At 38.4% G+C, this 17,177-nt stretch overlaps 1 protein-coding gene and 1 long non-coding RNA gene across 15 annotated transcripts in view; one reads left to right on the top strand and one right to left on the bottom strand.

Moving 5' to 3' along the window:
- The first annotated feature begins 2 nt into the window (after positions 1–2).
- LOC134298539 (uncharacterized) lies at positions 3–3,433 on the top strand. The gene is made up of 2 exons (XR_010005653.1): positions 3–275; positions 637–3,433. It is a non-coding gene; the product is annotated as an uncharacterized LOC134298539 (long non-coding RNA).
- A 1,703-nt stretch (positions 3,434–5,136) lies between these two features.
- The window catches only part of arfgap1 (ADP ribosylation factor GTPase activating protein 1), a 34,909-nt gene continuing 22,868 nt past the window's right edge, over positions 5,137–17,177 (bottom strand). For 4 of the 14 annotated variants that reach the window (XM_008110184.3, XM_003220679.4, XM_008110183.3 and 1 more), the window contains 4 exons: positions 15,006–15,062; positions 12,346–12,405; positions 10,875–10,951; positions 5,137–9,802 (listed from right to left, as the gene is read on the bottom strand). In XM_008110184.3, the coding sequence (XP_008108391.2) occupies positions 9,445–9,802; positions 10,875–10,951; positions 12,346–12,405; positions 15,006–15,062 (552 nt within the window). In that variant the 3' untranslated portion in view covers positions 5,137–9,444. The remainder of the gene's footprint in view (positions 9,803–10,874; positions 10,952–12,345; positions 12,406–15,005; positions 15,063–17,177) is intronic. The other 10 variants (XM_016993472.2, XM_016993473.2, XM_008110186.3 and 7 more) reach the window with 5 other exon arrangements.

Here is a 17,177-nt window from a genome sequence, read left to right as displayed (position 1 = left end):
TCCCTGGCTAAAGAGAAAGAAGGGGGAGGCGGCTGGAAAGCAGAGAAGTTGTACAAGGCCTGCCTCCTACTTTCTCCCTGATGCTGCTCCGCCTTGACTGTTGGCAGCCAGGTAGAGACACATGAAGCAAAGCAGGGTTTATCTCCTAAAGGAGAAAGTCAATGCAACAGGTTGTCAAGTTCTACCTCATCTAAGTAGAGCTTAGAAAAGTTGCTCTTATCAGGGCAACATCAGGATCTCCAAGATGAAGGCTTTGAGGAACTGAAATCGATAAGGTAACCTTTCCAAAATTTGCTTCACCAAGGAAAGTCAGATAGTTGTTGGAATCCTACAAGACTGAGATAGACAAAGCCAATGTGGTGTGGCAATGAAGGTGCAGGACTGAGAGTTGGGACATCATAGGCCATGGGTTTGTTTGAATGTTGGGATCAAAGGGAAGGCAGGCTCTCACTCCTTCCACGGTATATTTAAGTTAGACAAAAGGTGGCTTTCTGAATGGCTGTTTCCAAGATACTGAACTCCCTTCCATAGGAGATGGCATTGACTTTCTTTTTGTTCTTCAGTTGTCAGAAAAGTTTCTGGATAGTGAGTGGTGACAGTGAGTCACTATGAATTTTCCTTTTTGTGTTGTTACAGAACCATAAAATCCTAGACATGGAAGAGGCCCCGAGGACCATCCACTCCAACTCCATGGACTACAAAATGAAAGCACTCCCGACAGATGGTCCTCCAGCTTGTTTAAAAATCTTCAAAGGAAACACCACCGTACTCCCAGGCAGCATATTCTATCGTCAAACTGTCAGAAAGCTTTTACTGTCAGAAAGTTTTTCCTAATCCTTAGATGGAATCACTGGGATCTATCTGTGGTGCTGTCTCTTTCTTGCCGCCTTCTCCAAGGGCTCCTTGACTTTTGCACTTGCCCATTTCCAGAATTGAACAAGGATATTATCCAATGCCATTTTCATTGTGCAAAGCAATGGATTCTGCAAAAGTGTAATCCAGCCACAAGTATGGTGGCATGGATTTTCACTTCTCTACCATTAAATTGGATTTAAATCAAATCCTCAAATGCCACTCTTGGTTAAGCCCATATTTGTTGAAACCCAGATAAATATCATGTGTTTCAATAAACAAAGAAAAGAAAACCTTTTTCCTAAAATAAAATACAACCCAAAACAGGATAGTGGGTGGGTAAGCTTTGTGAGCATACATGTGGTACGTGACGTTAACTGGATATGATTTTTCAATTAGCAGCCTAATATGGAAGGATAAACCAGATGCCTAGCTTAATTGCCTCAATTACAGTAGCTGTTACTCTTCACCAGAACCTGGCTGTCTTATCCTTGCATATAGCAATACTGAAATATTGAGCAGCCTGTCATTAGTGACGAAAAGTCTTGTTAGCCCACATAAGTCAATGTACAGTGTAAAAAAAAACCCGAGACCTTAGAATGAACCCAGCTGTATACTTTGTCACTGTGAAGTCTTGCTTTTCTTTTAAAATGTGCAGCCTGCAGGTCGAGATCATATTATGCTACATTAACAAGATTATGATTACAATCTGTATAAATATGTTTTCACACTTGTTACTCCTTCGTGTGAAAATGGCTGGATGGTTTCAACAAATTTGGAGCATGAAATTTAGGCTGCATGTTGTACATAAGACTTGGGGGGGGGGTATAGAGAGCCCTCCAGTAATTTTTTTTAATTTTACGAGTATACGGTGCTTTCAAATCAACTTCGACTTATAGTAGTCCCATTGTCCTCAACGGTCTTCTCAGGTCTTGCAGACTCAGGCCTGTGTCTTCCTTGACTGGGTTCAGTCATCCAGAATGGAGAAAATGAAGGATGTGCCCTTCTCTGGACATGTTCCAGTTTGCCAATCTCCTTCTTGATTTGTGGAGCACAGATCTGCAGAGTGTTATTTCAAGTGAGGCGTCAATATGAATAGAGTAGATCTATGACTTCCTCCAGTCTGGACCATTGTACTCATTGAGTTCTTCGGTATAAGTATGAATTTAAAAGAAGGATAAGAAAGTGTTTTCTCCCTTTTTTTCCCTTTATGTTTGAGCTCTTAGCACATTCTTGATATTTTAAAACTCAAAATGGTTTTGAAACAAGTTAACCCTTCCTCAAAGCTTTGGCCAAAGAGGGGCATCTGTTTCACAACGAAGATAACCACAAAGAAGTACAGTAGAGTCTCACTTATCCAACACTCGCTTATCATAGAATCATAGAATCATAGAATAGTAGAGTTGGAAGAGACCTCAAGGGCCATCTAGTCCACCCCCCCGCTAAGAAGCAGGAAATCGCATTCCCCATTCAATAAACTGATTATCCAACATTCTGGATTATCCAACGCTTTTTTGTAGTCAATGTTTTCAATACATCGTGATATTTTGGTGCCAAGTTCGTAAATACAGTAATTTCTACATAGCATTGTATTGAACTACTTTTTTGTCAAATTTGTGGTATAACATGATGTTTTGGTGCTTAATTTGTAAAAGCATAACCTAATTTGATGTTTAATAGGCTTTTCCTTAATCCCTCCTTATTATCCAACATATTCGCTTATCCAACGTTCTGCCGGCCCATTTATGTTGGATAAGTGAGACTTTACTGTATAAGGGACACGGAGAGTGTAAGGTGTAGCATTCTTAGGTTTTAACCCCCAGCCCAGGAAGTTGCAGCTCTTTTTCTGATTTAAGTCTATTTAATGCCATGGCTGACAAAGATTCTATAAAACATGTCCCACAACTCGGTCTAATATAATTAAGCACAAATCAAATGGAAAGCAATTACAAGCAAATCCTGTCCCCACACATCAAAAGGTGGGCGTTAGAAAAGGATACCCAAAGGATACTAATGTGTATCCTTTTCCAAAATCTTCCATTCAGTCTGCTATAAAATGTTCAGAAATGCTGTATGTAGTGCTTTTTCTGAAGACAAAATATTCTGGCACAAGCTTTAACAAATTAGGGACCATCAGAAAACCTACATTTAAAAAAACAAAAAAAAACCTGTCTCTGTTGATAGTAAAAATACACCATCTGGTGGCCAGAAAGGTAGTAGTACTGAATATTTCATAGTATGAGTGTTCCAGTGAATATGTGAGTAAAGCCGTTTGGAGTCATGTACTCCCAGTAGGGTATCCCATGGTAAAAAGGTCACAGCGGAGGAACCAGACCAAGCATGATAAGAAGACCAAAGACCTCAATGGCTGTGGCGCAGGCTGTTGAGCAACCAGCTGCAACAAATCACTCTGATCAAGAGGTCATGAGTTCGAGGCCAGCTCCGTGTTTGTCTTGTCTTTGTTCTATGTTAAGGCATTGAATGTTTGCCTCATATGTGTAATGTGATCTGCCCTGAGTCCCCTTCGGGGTGAGAAGGGCGGAATATAAATACTGTAAATAAATAAATAAATAAATAACAATGGCTGTGGTGGTGGATGAACGCTGTCACAGATAAGAGGCCACTGGTCATTGTGTTAACCATGCCATTGGATCAAAATCTCTTTCTGCAAAGATTGTGTGTTAGTTACTGTGCACTGGTCACATAAAAGAAATTCATGCATAAGTGTCTTCCAAGACAAACCAAAACCAGCCAAAGTCCCATGCCAATCGGCAAATGGTGACGGGGGCAAGACTGTGAAATCGGGAAGTCCCTAGCTATGGACCGACACATGGCCAGTGGATATGGATTCAGTCATTCTAATTCAAGATCCACGGCACTTGACTATCTGGCAGCTGTATCCATGACTGAGTAGCTCTATTTAGGATCCACCCTGCTCACCCCATACAGAAAGGCGTTTAGAAAAGCTACCCTATATATAATCTGCCTCTTTTGTCTATCCCTATCATTCAGAGGGGTCACCACCTTGCAGTCAAAACAGGGCCATCTACAAATGTCACTCTTCTGAAACAATTCCATCAGCATTGCCTCTGAAAAATCCTGCAAATCTCTTAGAGAATACAGGCAGACAAACGTCAATGTTCTGGAAGAAGCAAGGATCCACAGCACTGAATTGACTATCCTCGGCCATCAACTTCGCTGGAATGGCCACGTTGTCCAAATGCCCAATCACCATCTCCCAAGTTACTTTATTCTCAGCTCAAGAATGGAAAACAGAATGTTGGCAGACAGCAAGAGATTTAAAGATGGGTTTAAAGCTAATCTAAAAAATGTGAATACACACAGAGAACTGGAAAGCCCTGGTCCTTGAACGTTCTGACTGGAGTTCAGCTGTTTCCAACAGTGCTGTGGATTTCAAAGAGGCACAAATAGAGGAAGAAAGGGAGAAATGTGCCAAGAGGAAGGCACACCAAGCAAACCCTTGTTGGGAACGCCTTTCACCTGGAAATCTATGTGTTCATTGTGAAAGACTATGTAGACTAAGTCTCTATAGTCACTTACAGACCTATCACAAAGACTCTACCCTTGGAAGACAATTATCCTTGGCCACGAGTGATTGCCTATGAAGATAACCGATACTCCAGTCTACCACTGCTATATTTTTGTTAACTTCAATCACATATTGTCCTTCTGAAAATCTGTACACTGATACATGTTTTATTTATTCTAGAAAATTCATTCAGTGCAAAATACAGCAGCTAAACTGAACATTTCATAATACTGAGATCGTATTTTTCATTAAAAATACAATTTTAATGAATTTTTGAAAATTAGTAGAATTATTAGTGTTGGTTATGCCAACATTAGAAGTATAGGACACTGAATATAAATTAGGATCGTTATAAATTAGGATAACATATAACATATTTCCACCAGAAAGAAAGTTGGAAGTTAAATGTTTCACTTTTTCAGTGACTTTCCGCATATATTCTTTTTCAAGTATTCTATAATGCTATATTTTTGTGTATTTATCTTTTGTAGTTGTAGCATTATCTTTTCTGGAAAATTCTTGCAATAAATAATGCATTTTCTTCAGGTCTCACCAGGACCTCTGCATACTCTCAAGCTGTAATAGTAATGTAGAAAACTGAACACATTACTGTTAAAAACAACATAAGATAGCAATGACCTACACAGTTCACACTTATATCCAAATGTCCTTCTTTCACTCTATTTTTACATTTCTAAAGCCCTCTAAAGTAAATGAAAGTAGTCCTCAGGCACTTTTGAATTGCTTTGTTTCATTTCTCTTGCTTTATTGTTTTGTTTTCAAGATGACACAGTAGGTTCGAATCCTGAACCACTTTACAGAACAAGGAAGATCGCTCACTGTTCTTGTGAACGTCACAAACATACAGAAGGAAAATTGAAATGTTACCATGTTTCAGAACTCTCCTTCTCTCAAAGAAACAAAACAAGAGTTCCAGAGATCCATTACTTCAAGCTAAAAGAGGAAGGTTAAGAATCCAGTGAAGTTTCTTAAATCCATCCTTTAGCACTCATAGCTTTTGGCAAAGTCCTCCGCTGGTACTGGCCTCTATTTTGGTCAATGTGAGGTCTTGGTACTGGGAGACTGCACCTCTAAACCTTGCAATCTGGATTAAATTAAAATGAGTTTCACCCAACGGTTTTAAGTTATTGCACAAATTTACTACATCGATACATTAAAAAATCTACCCATGGAATGTTCGAATGGGATCTGTGTATATGCGTGCTGGATTCTTGTGGATTTAAACTGATCTTCCAGCAAGGCTGTACAGCAAAAGATTTTAAGTTATGAACCCTATCATTTACACACAGTTGTGTTCTTAGAAATGCTCAACATTTACAACAATCCTGCAAGCAACCTTGATTTCACTATAAGATTATAGCATTTCAGATCCTGGAGAAAAGATATAATCTTATCTGAATCAAGCCAATTTACGCCTTCCATTTTACTAATTTCAATTATGATTCCCTCCCTACATTGCCTTTAGTGGAAAACACATGGAAAGTTACATCACAGTGGAAATCCACTCGTTAGATCTCTAGAGATTTATCAGTATACGACGGTAGTCATGTTCACAGATGTTTGTTCCAAAATCCGTATTTTCCACCCCACACTCAATTTTACCCACGGGGAGAAAAAATGCAACATCTGTATTGACACTGAGGGAATCAGAATAGTGGTAGCTAGATTTCAACTCAAGGAAATTGGAAGAATTGATATCATGAGGTCAAGATTGCATGGCTGAAGGAAGAATAGGTTACAGTTGGAGGATTTTGGGGCTGTTGGGTAGTTTAGAAATGTACTTCTTGTACAGCAACCACTTCATGCTACTGAGCTTTAATAAATACTGCATTGTAGGTTTATCTTAAATATTGATGATAAAACTGACATTATTTCTAATGTTACCAATTCCATATATTGAAAGCAACCCAAGACAAATGCGGAACTCCCAGGTATCCTCTACAAGTACCTCTCTGCAAAATAAATAAATAAATTTGTAGTAGTAAACAATTGAGGTACCATTGTAGTCCAATCCCTGGGAAAAAATAAACAGTAAGATCTACAAAATAAAATAAGCCCGCTTGCAAAAATGGAGCCTAACATTAAAGCATCTCTTGGCTTCCTGGTTTGCTTCATGTTTTTCAAAGAAAGCTGCCTTTTAAAAAAGTGAGATCTTAACAGCACAATAAACTTTTAAATATCGACGGATGCCTCTACTTTCTATGCACTGTCTCTCCTAAAAAGTAATCTTATGAAACTGATCAAAAGGCATACATTTAATGCTTCTTTGCCAGTTTGATATAACCTACAGACTTTTCTTATTACTCATTATGATCCTTAGAACAGGAATAAAGTCCAAGCTTGAGTCCAAACACGAGTTCAAAAGATATTAGGCAACATCATGGATAATTGTTAGCAATTAATAGCAGTTACAATATTTCAGACTTCAATTTGTTCTGCTGCAGGCAACCAGAAAAATAGTAGTTTTGTAAAACACTGTTTGCTGAGGAGATATCTGTCCTCTTAATATAAGACCAACAATGTAAAACCAATCAATTTTCAGGCCTGGCTATAATTGGGACTAAAAATAAATCATTTTTTGAAGAAGTATTTACTACTTCTCACTCAGACCTTGATAACTATTTCAAGATACAGGATATTTTAATCCTGCCATCCAATGTTTCCTATGCATCATTTTACCAGGATGGCAGCTCCGTGATGCCATTTAAGAATCTGAAAAGTGAAGGGGTGATGTGAAAGTGTAGAAAGTTTTAAATGACAAATTATTATATGACCAGGGCAAGGAAATGCAAAGCTAAGTTAAGTCACTGCCATTTAATGTAGTTTCAAAATGTAGTTAAGACTCATATAATCTAGTTCCAATGCAGTTAAACGGCATTCTGAAACTACATTATATGGCAGATGAGGCCTTAGAAAAACATAAGAAAACAGAAAATAGAAGTTCTTTTATATATATCTTTTGTTCATGAGACTGTATGAATATTTCATAAAGTGACAAAAAGTTGAAGCATTCTTATAATTTAGAGACTCTCATATTAATTCATGAAGACAACATAAGTATGTCTTCTCTATAGCTAGTCTTTGAAAGATTTACTGCCAGATCATGAGAGCAAGTATTCCACTCTCAAGTAGTATAGAAAACATGCATTGGCTTCCATGGCTGGAAATATTTTAAGAGAACAGACTGAAAAATTAGGTATAAGCTCCCATTATTCTCTAGATTTTGAACATTCAATTAAGTTCCAATGTTATCATAACACACATGTTGGCAAGAATGGAAGCACCAACACTACAAATTCAACTCTCCTTGTGCTCAAATTTATTTATGCTTGTAAGGAGCAGTTGTACAAGGTCAGGCATTCTCAACACAAGACATAGGAGTCTGCCTGGCAGAAGGAAAGCACCTTTAAGGGTTTCTGAAGACAAGGCAAGGACCATCTCACCACTGCTACCACTGGTAGACAGAAAGAGCACAATAAGATCAACCCTTCAGAAGAGAGAAGGGTGGAACAGAAACAACAGAAGGGAAAACCAGAAGATTTTAGTTGGCAGTTTTAAAGACTAGGAATTAAGTACAGCAGAACAAGCTGACACGATTGTATAACTTCACGAGATATTGACATATTGAACAATACACAAGAACCCTAGTAAACTATTAATACTTAGTGGGTAATTCTGTGTGTAGACAATTATATACAGCAGATATCTTAAGCTGAATTCTTAGAAGTGGGAATTTAAGTCCATACCAAGGTCCATAAGAACAGAGTTGTAGACCCACACTTGACAATGTGGAGATCTTCTTGGGCTGCAATTCAAACATGTAAAACGTAGGTCTGCAAACAAATGTCTATATCAATTTCTGAAAAGCCCATGTTGGCTTCCAGTTTTGACTTCAGCCAACTACACCATGATTCAAAGTTTTCCAGCATGTTTTCACATCTCAATAGCCACACTGTACTGTTGCCCTTTTAACTTACAGGGATGACAAGATATCTGTAAAAGTCCTTTACAGAGGACTTTGTAGGAAGAAATAATTGAATTCTTCTCAAATGGCTGCAAAACTGTCCAACATGATGAAAGTTGCAATTTGACCACTCTTGATTATAGTCTTTCTAATTTTTCAGAGAAGGAAGAACCAAGAAACCTACCATAAAGTCTTGTAAACTGATTTTATTCATGTGTCCAAAGTTCTATTCATTGATAAATTATGGCGTTTATGATTTAATTAATATTGTTTAATTAGAATGATGAAGCTTGAGAATTTTGCTTTTGTCAACTGGAGATCCTGTTCTGCCACATCTGACATACAATGGCTATTCAAGTGCACTCTAGTATCTGGGCAATTCTAGTAAAAAAATGAAAAATTTAGAAGGATACAAAAGAAAATCTGTTCTTTAACTTTTAAAAAGGGAGATGTGTTCCATTGTTGAAAACCTCCAAGCACAGGAGTTGGAAATGCCTCATTCTTGACTCCAGATGTTTTAGATAACGAGCTTCAGTTGATTCTTCTTTGTCAAAAAATTGAAACAAGTGATGATGTTTCTATCAAACCTTAATAAACCTAAGAACTGTTTCAACAATGTTTTAATTACCATTTTGGCTTAATTCAAAGCCATCCCAGCAGCATCAGTCAATGTTCACTAACCAAACAAAGACAGCCTCATATCAAAGGCTGCTAAGGGCTTTACTTGAAGCTCCAAAGAGAAGCTGGGCAATTCCGCAAGACTATACATGCAATGCTGTGCTATGAAAGTATGTTCTTGCTTTAAGGAAGTCCACATACAACAGCAGCACTAGTATACAAGGTCATTTCCATGGGAGAGATGTGTTTCCATATAGTAAAGTACAAGAATCTGCAAACAAAAGTTTCTGCTGTAGTTGTAAACAGAGTGGAAAGAAAATTGAACTGTAAAGCAGGTGGTTTGAACAGGCCCAAAATGACAAGGACATGAATCCAGTTACATGGTAAATCTTTCCAGAAGTGTGACTTTCCCCTTGGCTATACTGGACAGGACAGGTTTCTACCAGTTCTGGTTATCCCATCCTTCTTCAGCAGCTGATGGTGACTCTTTTGTTGTCTTCTTGGGGGCCTTTTTGGCTTTGCCCTCCCCTGCTGCATTCTCCCAATTGGTCTCCCAGTTTTCCCAGCTGTCACTGTTACTGTTCTTGTTATTGGAGACTGTCCCTGAGCCCCAGACGTCCCAGCTATCCGAGCTCTTCTTCTCCATAGAATTGTCCACATAGGTCCAGCTATCACTGCTTGGGGACTTATGAGGTTTGGGTGGATCTGAGTTGCCAAAGGTCTCCCAAAAGCTGTGATCCACTGTATTGTTCTGGTAGCCTTCGCTGGTATTCTGGTAGCTTTCTCCCTCAGGTGGCCTTTCAAGAAGGAAAAAAAAGCAAAAAAACAACAACGCTATTTTAGTTCACTGAAAACTGACAAAGCATCTAGCTGCTATCAGATTTTTGTTGATGGCTTTAAAAGGGGAAGGTACAGATATTCAAGGAGAACAGAGCTGGTAATATAATTATGTCTCCATCCATAATGATGGGATGGTACAGCAAATTCATTATAGATTATTTGTCCTCTCTGTTTTACTATGAGAACAGAGATCAATCTTGACAGAAAATGCTAAGCATTTTCAAAATTGACAGAAATCCTAGTTGTATGTCCAATTAAAAGATGGGATATAATTTTTTAAAACGAAGAATAATGGGTTATGGGAAAACAGGGTTGTCTGGGAAGATGAGTGAAATTGAGCAAGTTATTTAGGTGACAAGGAGAAGCAGGGTAAATGGAATTAAACTATTTCTGAAGAAAAGGGACACTGTTTCGCATTCATCTGGCTGTATTTACACAAACCACTAAAATTAATGAGAAGTTAATCAAGACTACTTCAGTGTAACGTATTTCTACTCTTCATATGACTTAATCTGGATACAACCCATGTTTACTTCTTTCAGATTTCTACTTATGCTTGGGTTTTAAAAAGCTGTATTTGGCTCCTGAATATTTGGAAAACATACTCATGAACAGTCTAAGGAATAATGCATTTCTTCTGAAAAAAATAGCTGTTTATTATTGGTATGTAAGTTGAGAGCTTTGTGATCTTAGGCAAGTTACATTCTATCAGCCTCAGAGGAAGGCAAACACAAACTCCTTCTGAACAAATTTTGCCAAGGTTTGCCTTAGGGTTACTATGAGTTGGAAACAACCAAAAGTTACGCAACAATAAACTTCTAAGATGCTTTCCAAATACTAAATAAAATATAAATGGGTCTTACTTCCACTGAATTATAGCACAGGCATCAATGCAAAAGTGGATAGACTTTGTCTTTATATTCTCTCTCTATGAGAGAGAAGATTTTAGCATGTATACATTTATGTATACCCTGCCTTTCTCCCCATGGAGACTCATATATCCCAAGTACAGGCACATCAACAGGATACCTTTCAGAAGGCTCCTCCGATTTTCCAGAAAAAAAAGTGGTAACATCTCGCCAGCCCTTACTGCTTGCACCCTGGACCTGCGAAAAACGAGGAAGAAAAGCAAATCCAAAGAACGATTAGCAAAATCTATTTCATACAGTATGACAAAAGACAAGCAAAAAACGATACACATGTGCACCTTCTTTATCCGCCTCTTTTTTTTTTTTGAGAACCCGACAGTTTGAAGGAGCAGCATTTCATGATTAATCTTTTAATTATGTCTCAGAATCTGTTCTGTCCATTGGATTTGATAACATTACTATTTCTGATATCTACTAAGTACAGTAGTGAAGTTTTTTAAAAATGCAGTAACCAGCTAAGATTGTGTGTTAAATAAACACATGTATTAAGTGCTATGGCATGGTTTTAAAAGGGCTCTGGCAAAGCAGTTTTTTTCTTCAGCCTTCCCATCCAGATCTTCCTTAGCTCCTGGCCCCTCTTTCTTGAAGATCAAGACAATAGAGTTACAATCTGCATAACGAGCTTTCTCCTACCAACATCATATGAATGGAGTTATCTGAGTCCTATCTTATGTCCTCCTTATTATCATATATCAGTCAAAATATTGAAAAGGTACTCACACAAGCCCAACTCTGTAAACCAGAAGAGACTTTGCTAGGAGTTGCTAACTGAACACAGACAGATTCTAAGTAAAACCTCTGCTCCACTCAGTCTCTACGCCATCGCAAGGATGGAAAAAAAATAAGATGGCAGCTGTTCTGAAAGAATGCAATGTGTTTTTAAGAACAAACACTTCAAGCAATTCCAAGAAATCTCCAAGAAACTTGAACAGTATTTTAATTATTTTCTAACAGTGTTACACCACAGCAATGTAAGAAGAGAAGCATTCACCACGAAAATGCTAAAGACCCAAGAGGCATTAGCACTTACCAGTTATATTAAGCAATGGCAGCAAAAACACAAGAAAAGGAAGAAGGTACATAGATTAGTAAGGTTCAGAAGTATTTCTGTTCAACTTAAGCTGTTTCCATATTCCTTGCAAGCTCAGTATCTGATAATGGATTCAATCAATTGTTATGTTTCATAATGTGTCAATGCAGTCATTATTGAAACAATTTTATTCTACTATTTTCAATACAGATCTTGATAACACACATTTTGCCATGTTTGTCAAGTCACATGAACACAAGGTTCAGACAAAGTCTACTTCATACAGTGCAAGTTTCCCCACATAGGTCATATTCAGATCTATTTGCCACACAAAAGGAATGGATCAAATAGCTGCACAATCACTTTGATGTTAAAAATAATGCATGAATTAGGAAGATTTTTTTCTCTACTAGAGGTGAGCCATTTGCCAAGGCTGTGTGCTGCAAAAGTCATGAATGTTTGTGTTGGAGCTCATTTGCTAAAGGAATATGGAGACTAGCTTAATACATGGCCTCCTAACTTTAGGCAGGCCACTTCATACCTTGGAAGCCAAATGTGAGACTCCATGGGAAACATCGTCCAAAATTTTTCCATCTTTCACCTATATGAATTAAGAGCTCCAGTTAGGTAAAGAACAGCTCAGCCTGTAAGAAAAGCTTGTTACACAAAAAAAAGTATTTTGTGTCACAGACAACAAAGTTAAGGGGAGAGAGTCCACGGTTTGTAAAGAAGTCATCTTTTCCCACAAACCACTGAATTTTCTTAGGTCTTTTCCTTTGGGCAAATGAAAAATTTTGATCCCATGGATAAAATGGTGAAAGGCAACAACTTAGCCATTTTCTTGGACCTAAAAGCAGCACTGACCCTTTCCATTTCTCTGTCACAGCAGGTAAACACCAGAGAACTCCTACTGCCATTTTCCTACCCAGGTTCATAAACGGACCCACAGATAGGTCAACTCAGGTTTCTGGGAATTTTTTGTCTAAATTTATTAATTTATAAATGAGCATATATAGTACATGAAACCAGTGGGAGAGGGCATACAAAGTTTTTTTTTTGGGGGGGGAGGCAGTGAGGTTTGCAGTTTGAATGAACCCCCAGACTCAATGTTGAACCCTGAGGCCCAGATGTCTGCAGCGGCCAGTTGTCATTTTATGAATTTACAGGCCATACAATAACTGTACTCCTTTCTTGAGATGCAGGATCTGGCCTCAATGGCACATGAGACTGTTAGATTCTGTCTTGACAATGGTATGCGTTCCACATAGGGCTGCCTTTGAAGAGTGTTAGGAAACTTTATCTAGTTTCAACCAGAACAGGGACCATGCTACTTGCTATTACAAGAACTGCACTGACTGCCCATTTGTTTCCAGACACAATTCAAGGATGGTTATGAACCATGGCTCAGGTCCAGGCTATCTGGCAGAATGTATCTCTCCTTATGATCCTGCCTGGGCCCTGAAATCATCAGAAGAGGACTATCTCTCAAGGACATCACCTTCACAAACATGGTTGGAAGGACTGTGAGAGAGGACCTTCCATTTATCACCCCTAGACTCAGGAATTCTCTTCCAAGTAATACATAACTTAAAAAGAAAAATGGATTAAATGTGTATTGTTTTAAATTCAGCAGTTTTCAGTTTTGCAAACTGCATTTTATTAAGTTTTATTTGATTAGATCTGAACTATTTTCACATGGCGATTAGTTTAAGTAAATTTGAAATTTCATTTTTGTATGTTTTAGTTGTTTGTTCGTTTTTTTAAAATGTGTGCCACCTTGAATCCCATCTTTGGGAGAAAGTCAAAATATAAATTGATATAATAACAGTAACAGTAATAGCAATAGTAATAATTATAGCAGTTACGAGTATTAGGCTACAATTAGGAAGATTCAGATTAAAATTCTAAAACAGTCACTATCTGTGATGACTTATGGGCCATGTAGTCCCGTTCCTAGTACTGTTGTGACAGATGAAGAGGAAAACTTGGGTTTCCCACCGTTTCTGCCAGATTTGGAGCCCTTGCAGCTGCAGGATGTTTGCCCACAAGAAGTCAGACAAACAAGCCTTGAGGAGAAATCTCCCCCATTTTCTCGCCGTCTTTATTATAATCAAGATAGACACGCGCGGGAGGCGACTCGCCGAAGCGCCCGGATAGCTGCCAGACAATTAGATGATTAAGTCTATTTCCCTTGGGAAAGTTTAAGGAGTCCTGCATCTGGACAGTATAGGTTTCGGTTCTTGTTCCCCAGAGAAAGTGTGCTTTGGCGGGAAAACAAGATCCTATATAGATGCTTGGCCACAAGGATTCCTTGCAGAGTCAATTCGTCAGCTTCGGGAGTAGATTGTGTGTGGATACGCTACTCCAGTTTCCAGGACCTTGCTCTCGTTCCAGCCCTGCCTTGTTCCCCGGACCCCGCCACGGACCCTGTTCTTGCTCCTCGCTTCTTGTTGCCTTGAATCAAGCCTTGTTTGCCAAGAATCTAGTTTGCTCCCCAGCCTTGCATCAAGCTCCATGGACTAAAGGACCTTGTCATTTCCCCTCACTTTGCTTGGCAAAGTGTGTGTTTCGGTTATTGGATTACAACTTTGGACTTTAATATCTCATATTGGACATTGTTTTCCTGGACTATATTTGACCTTTCCTGAAAGGTCTACTTCTGAACTATATTCTACACTTGTTTTTATTAACTTTATATATTTCCTCAATAAAGATATTAGATAGATTCTGGCCCCTGTGTATGGTTATTGGTGCTCTGCAGCCTGGGTCCTGACACTATCTTTCAATCTAACCTACTTCACTGGTTGTTGAAACAAAAAGGGAGGTGTAAAAGGTATGCTACTCTGAGGAATGGCAAGTGACATCAATGTAATGAAAAATTTAGTTTGAAAGAGATGAACTATGTACAATACAGAATGGAAATGAGGTGGGGGGCTTCATGTTGGCTTTAATCAGCCAGTCGGATCTTTGGTTACAGGTACCTTGAAGTAATGTGGTATGGCTTTTAAATAATACAATATGGCTTTTAAAAAATAATAATAAAGAAATTTAAGATTGTACTTAGGAGCAACTGTGCATTCATATTGGACCAAAAGATAGCCCTGTTGGTCTCTTTCAGCATCAAAAAAGAAGATGTTCATACGGTTAAGAAGGGTAACACATTCAAAGCCCATCAGTCATGTATTCATTTTCCAAAGTTACCTTTTCCTGTGCAGGTTTGAGAACATTTTCATTTAAACTTTGACCTAACTCTGATGCCTAATTAAAAGCAAAATGAGAAAGTCAGTTACACTTTTTGTCTTCATAGGACACATCTAACATGTATTGCCACAGAAAGTAGCCAATAGACTTCCAAAGAAAAAGTAGAACAGAAGAGCCCTATGCTTTGCTGGTACAAGCAACAGAGTGAGCTGAAAGCGCACAAGAGGCACAGTCACAAATGAAAGAAAAGGTACACTGAGATATATCTGAGATGGCAACAGGGCTGTTCAGCATCCTAGTTCTTCCACCAAGCCTTGGCAACGAGCAACAGATCTGAAGATAGATATTTGCAATAAACCACAAGGCTACGTTTGTGGCACAGTTGCTGCCAATTCATAGGAATTGGTTCCCATGCTGTTTTAGAAATATATATAAAAATTTCACTCAAGTGGTTGAGCTATATTGTGGGACTTCTCTAAGGAAACTACAATCTAGCTCAAATCATGTGCAAATATAAGCTTATATTATTGGAAGCTATGGGATAATGGCTACAAGTAGCATGCAGCCAAGAAATTCCTTTTGTAAGGATAGCCAGTATTTTCATTTGAGCTTGTAATCTCTGTTTGACTGAATAAATGTATGTCTAGGAAACACAGCAGAATTGCTTAAGTAAAAAAAAGGTAAAGGTAAAGGTTTTCCCCTGACGTTAAGTCCAGTCATGTCTGACTCTGGGGTGTGGTGCTCATCTCCATTTCTAAGCTAAAGAGCCGGCGCTGTCCGTAGACACCTCCAAGGTCACGTGGCCGGCATGACTGCATGGAGCACCGTAAAAAAAAGAGATAGTAATTCCACAACATAGGTTCATGCTCTGCTGCGATTCACTAACATACTCAAAGAGTAATGGAGTTCCTATTTTGGAAGGGAAAGCTTCTATTTTAGAGCAAAGGTTTGCCACATTGCAATAACAGGAGGATTACACAATGTTTTGGGGAGATAAAAATTAACAATTGAAAATCTGCTTGCGATTTTCTATTTCAGTATCTGCTCTGTCCATAAGTTTGAATGACTTTTTTCCCCCTCCATTTTCTGCTTCTCTAGAGCTGAAGGACTGGCTGCAATTAGAAAGAAGATACTGGGTGGAATAGTTTTATCCCAGTATATTACTGGGGGGGGGGGGGGGGGGAGAAGAAGAGAATGGCATTATTGGCTAAAGAAGTAAAGGGAAAACCACAATGCCTGAACAAAAACAATAGAATACACTTGTCTATTTGTTTGCTTGCTGTGTGGAGCACTTGTTTTTCTGTTTGCAAAATCATGAAATTTAGATTACCTTGTTTAATGAATAGTTGCTTTTTCTCCCTAGGTGATGGCACTTGCCTTTATAGACGGAGATTAGAGTAGATTCCTTCTCACCTTTCTTTTCTTTTTTGAAAACTATAACCCATTTTTGCTATGATTTCATAATGAACATTACATAATGGGAGTAGGGCTTTTCCTTTCTACACTTCCTCATTCTAAATGTGAGACTTAACATAATTACAAGTATAATGAGTGACCAATCTTGGAGAGAAGTTATTTTTTTATAGTGTGAAGAATTATAAGAGAATGAAAAAACAGGTGAAAAAGTATGGCAGCAGCTACAATTGAAGAAGAAAACTTTGAACCTCTTCCAAGTAGAAAGGGTCTTTTTCTCTCTTCACAGTTTCTACATGTTACTTAAAATCTCATTAGTACAAACACAGAAGTATTTTGCACATAAGAGCAACTGACTACCATGACTGGCATCTCTCTTAACCATATACATTGCTGAGAACAGGAATCACAGTGGGACACTGCATTCCTCAACAAGTTAATCCACTCAATGTTCATCCATCTGGGCATCTAGAGATGGACTACATACATTGTGCAGTATTTTTTCTGATGCTGCTAATCCTCTCAAGTTTTTCTTTCAGGTCAACACTGATCACTGTGCAAGAAACAGAGTGTTGAGGTTTGGGTGCTTTATGGCTGAATGCTGCAAACCTTTTCTCCTGTTAATGGAAGACTTGTAAAACATTTATCACAACCCCAATTCCAAATGCTTCCCAAATGCAGGAATAGTTCTGGGCATTTCTCATTCGTGAGTGCTGCCCTCAACACATACAAAATCTCTCTGCGAATTAGCCCCTGATG

Source organism: Anolis carolinensis, chromosome 4 (assembly GCF_035594765.1).
Source record: "Anolis carolinensis isolate JA03-04 chromosome 4, rAnoCar3.1.pri, whole genome shotgun sequence".
NCBI lineage: Eukaryota > Metazoa > Chordata > Lepidosauria > Squamata > Dactyloidae > Anolis > Anolis carolinensis.
The sequence above is the reverse complement of the archived record's forward strand: the minus strand, read 5'-3'. Positions and strand labels throughout refer to the sequence as shown.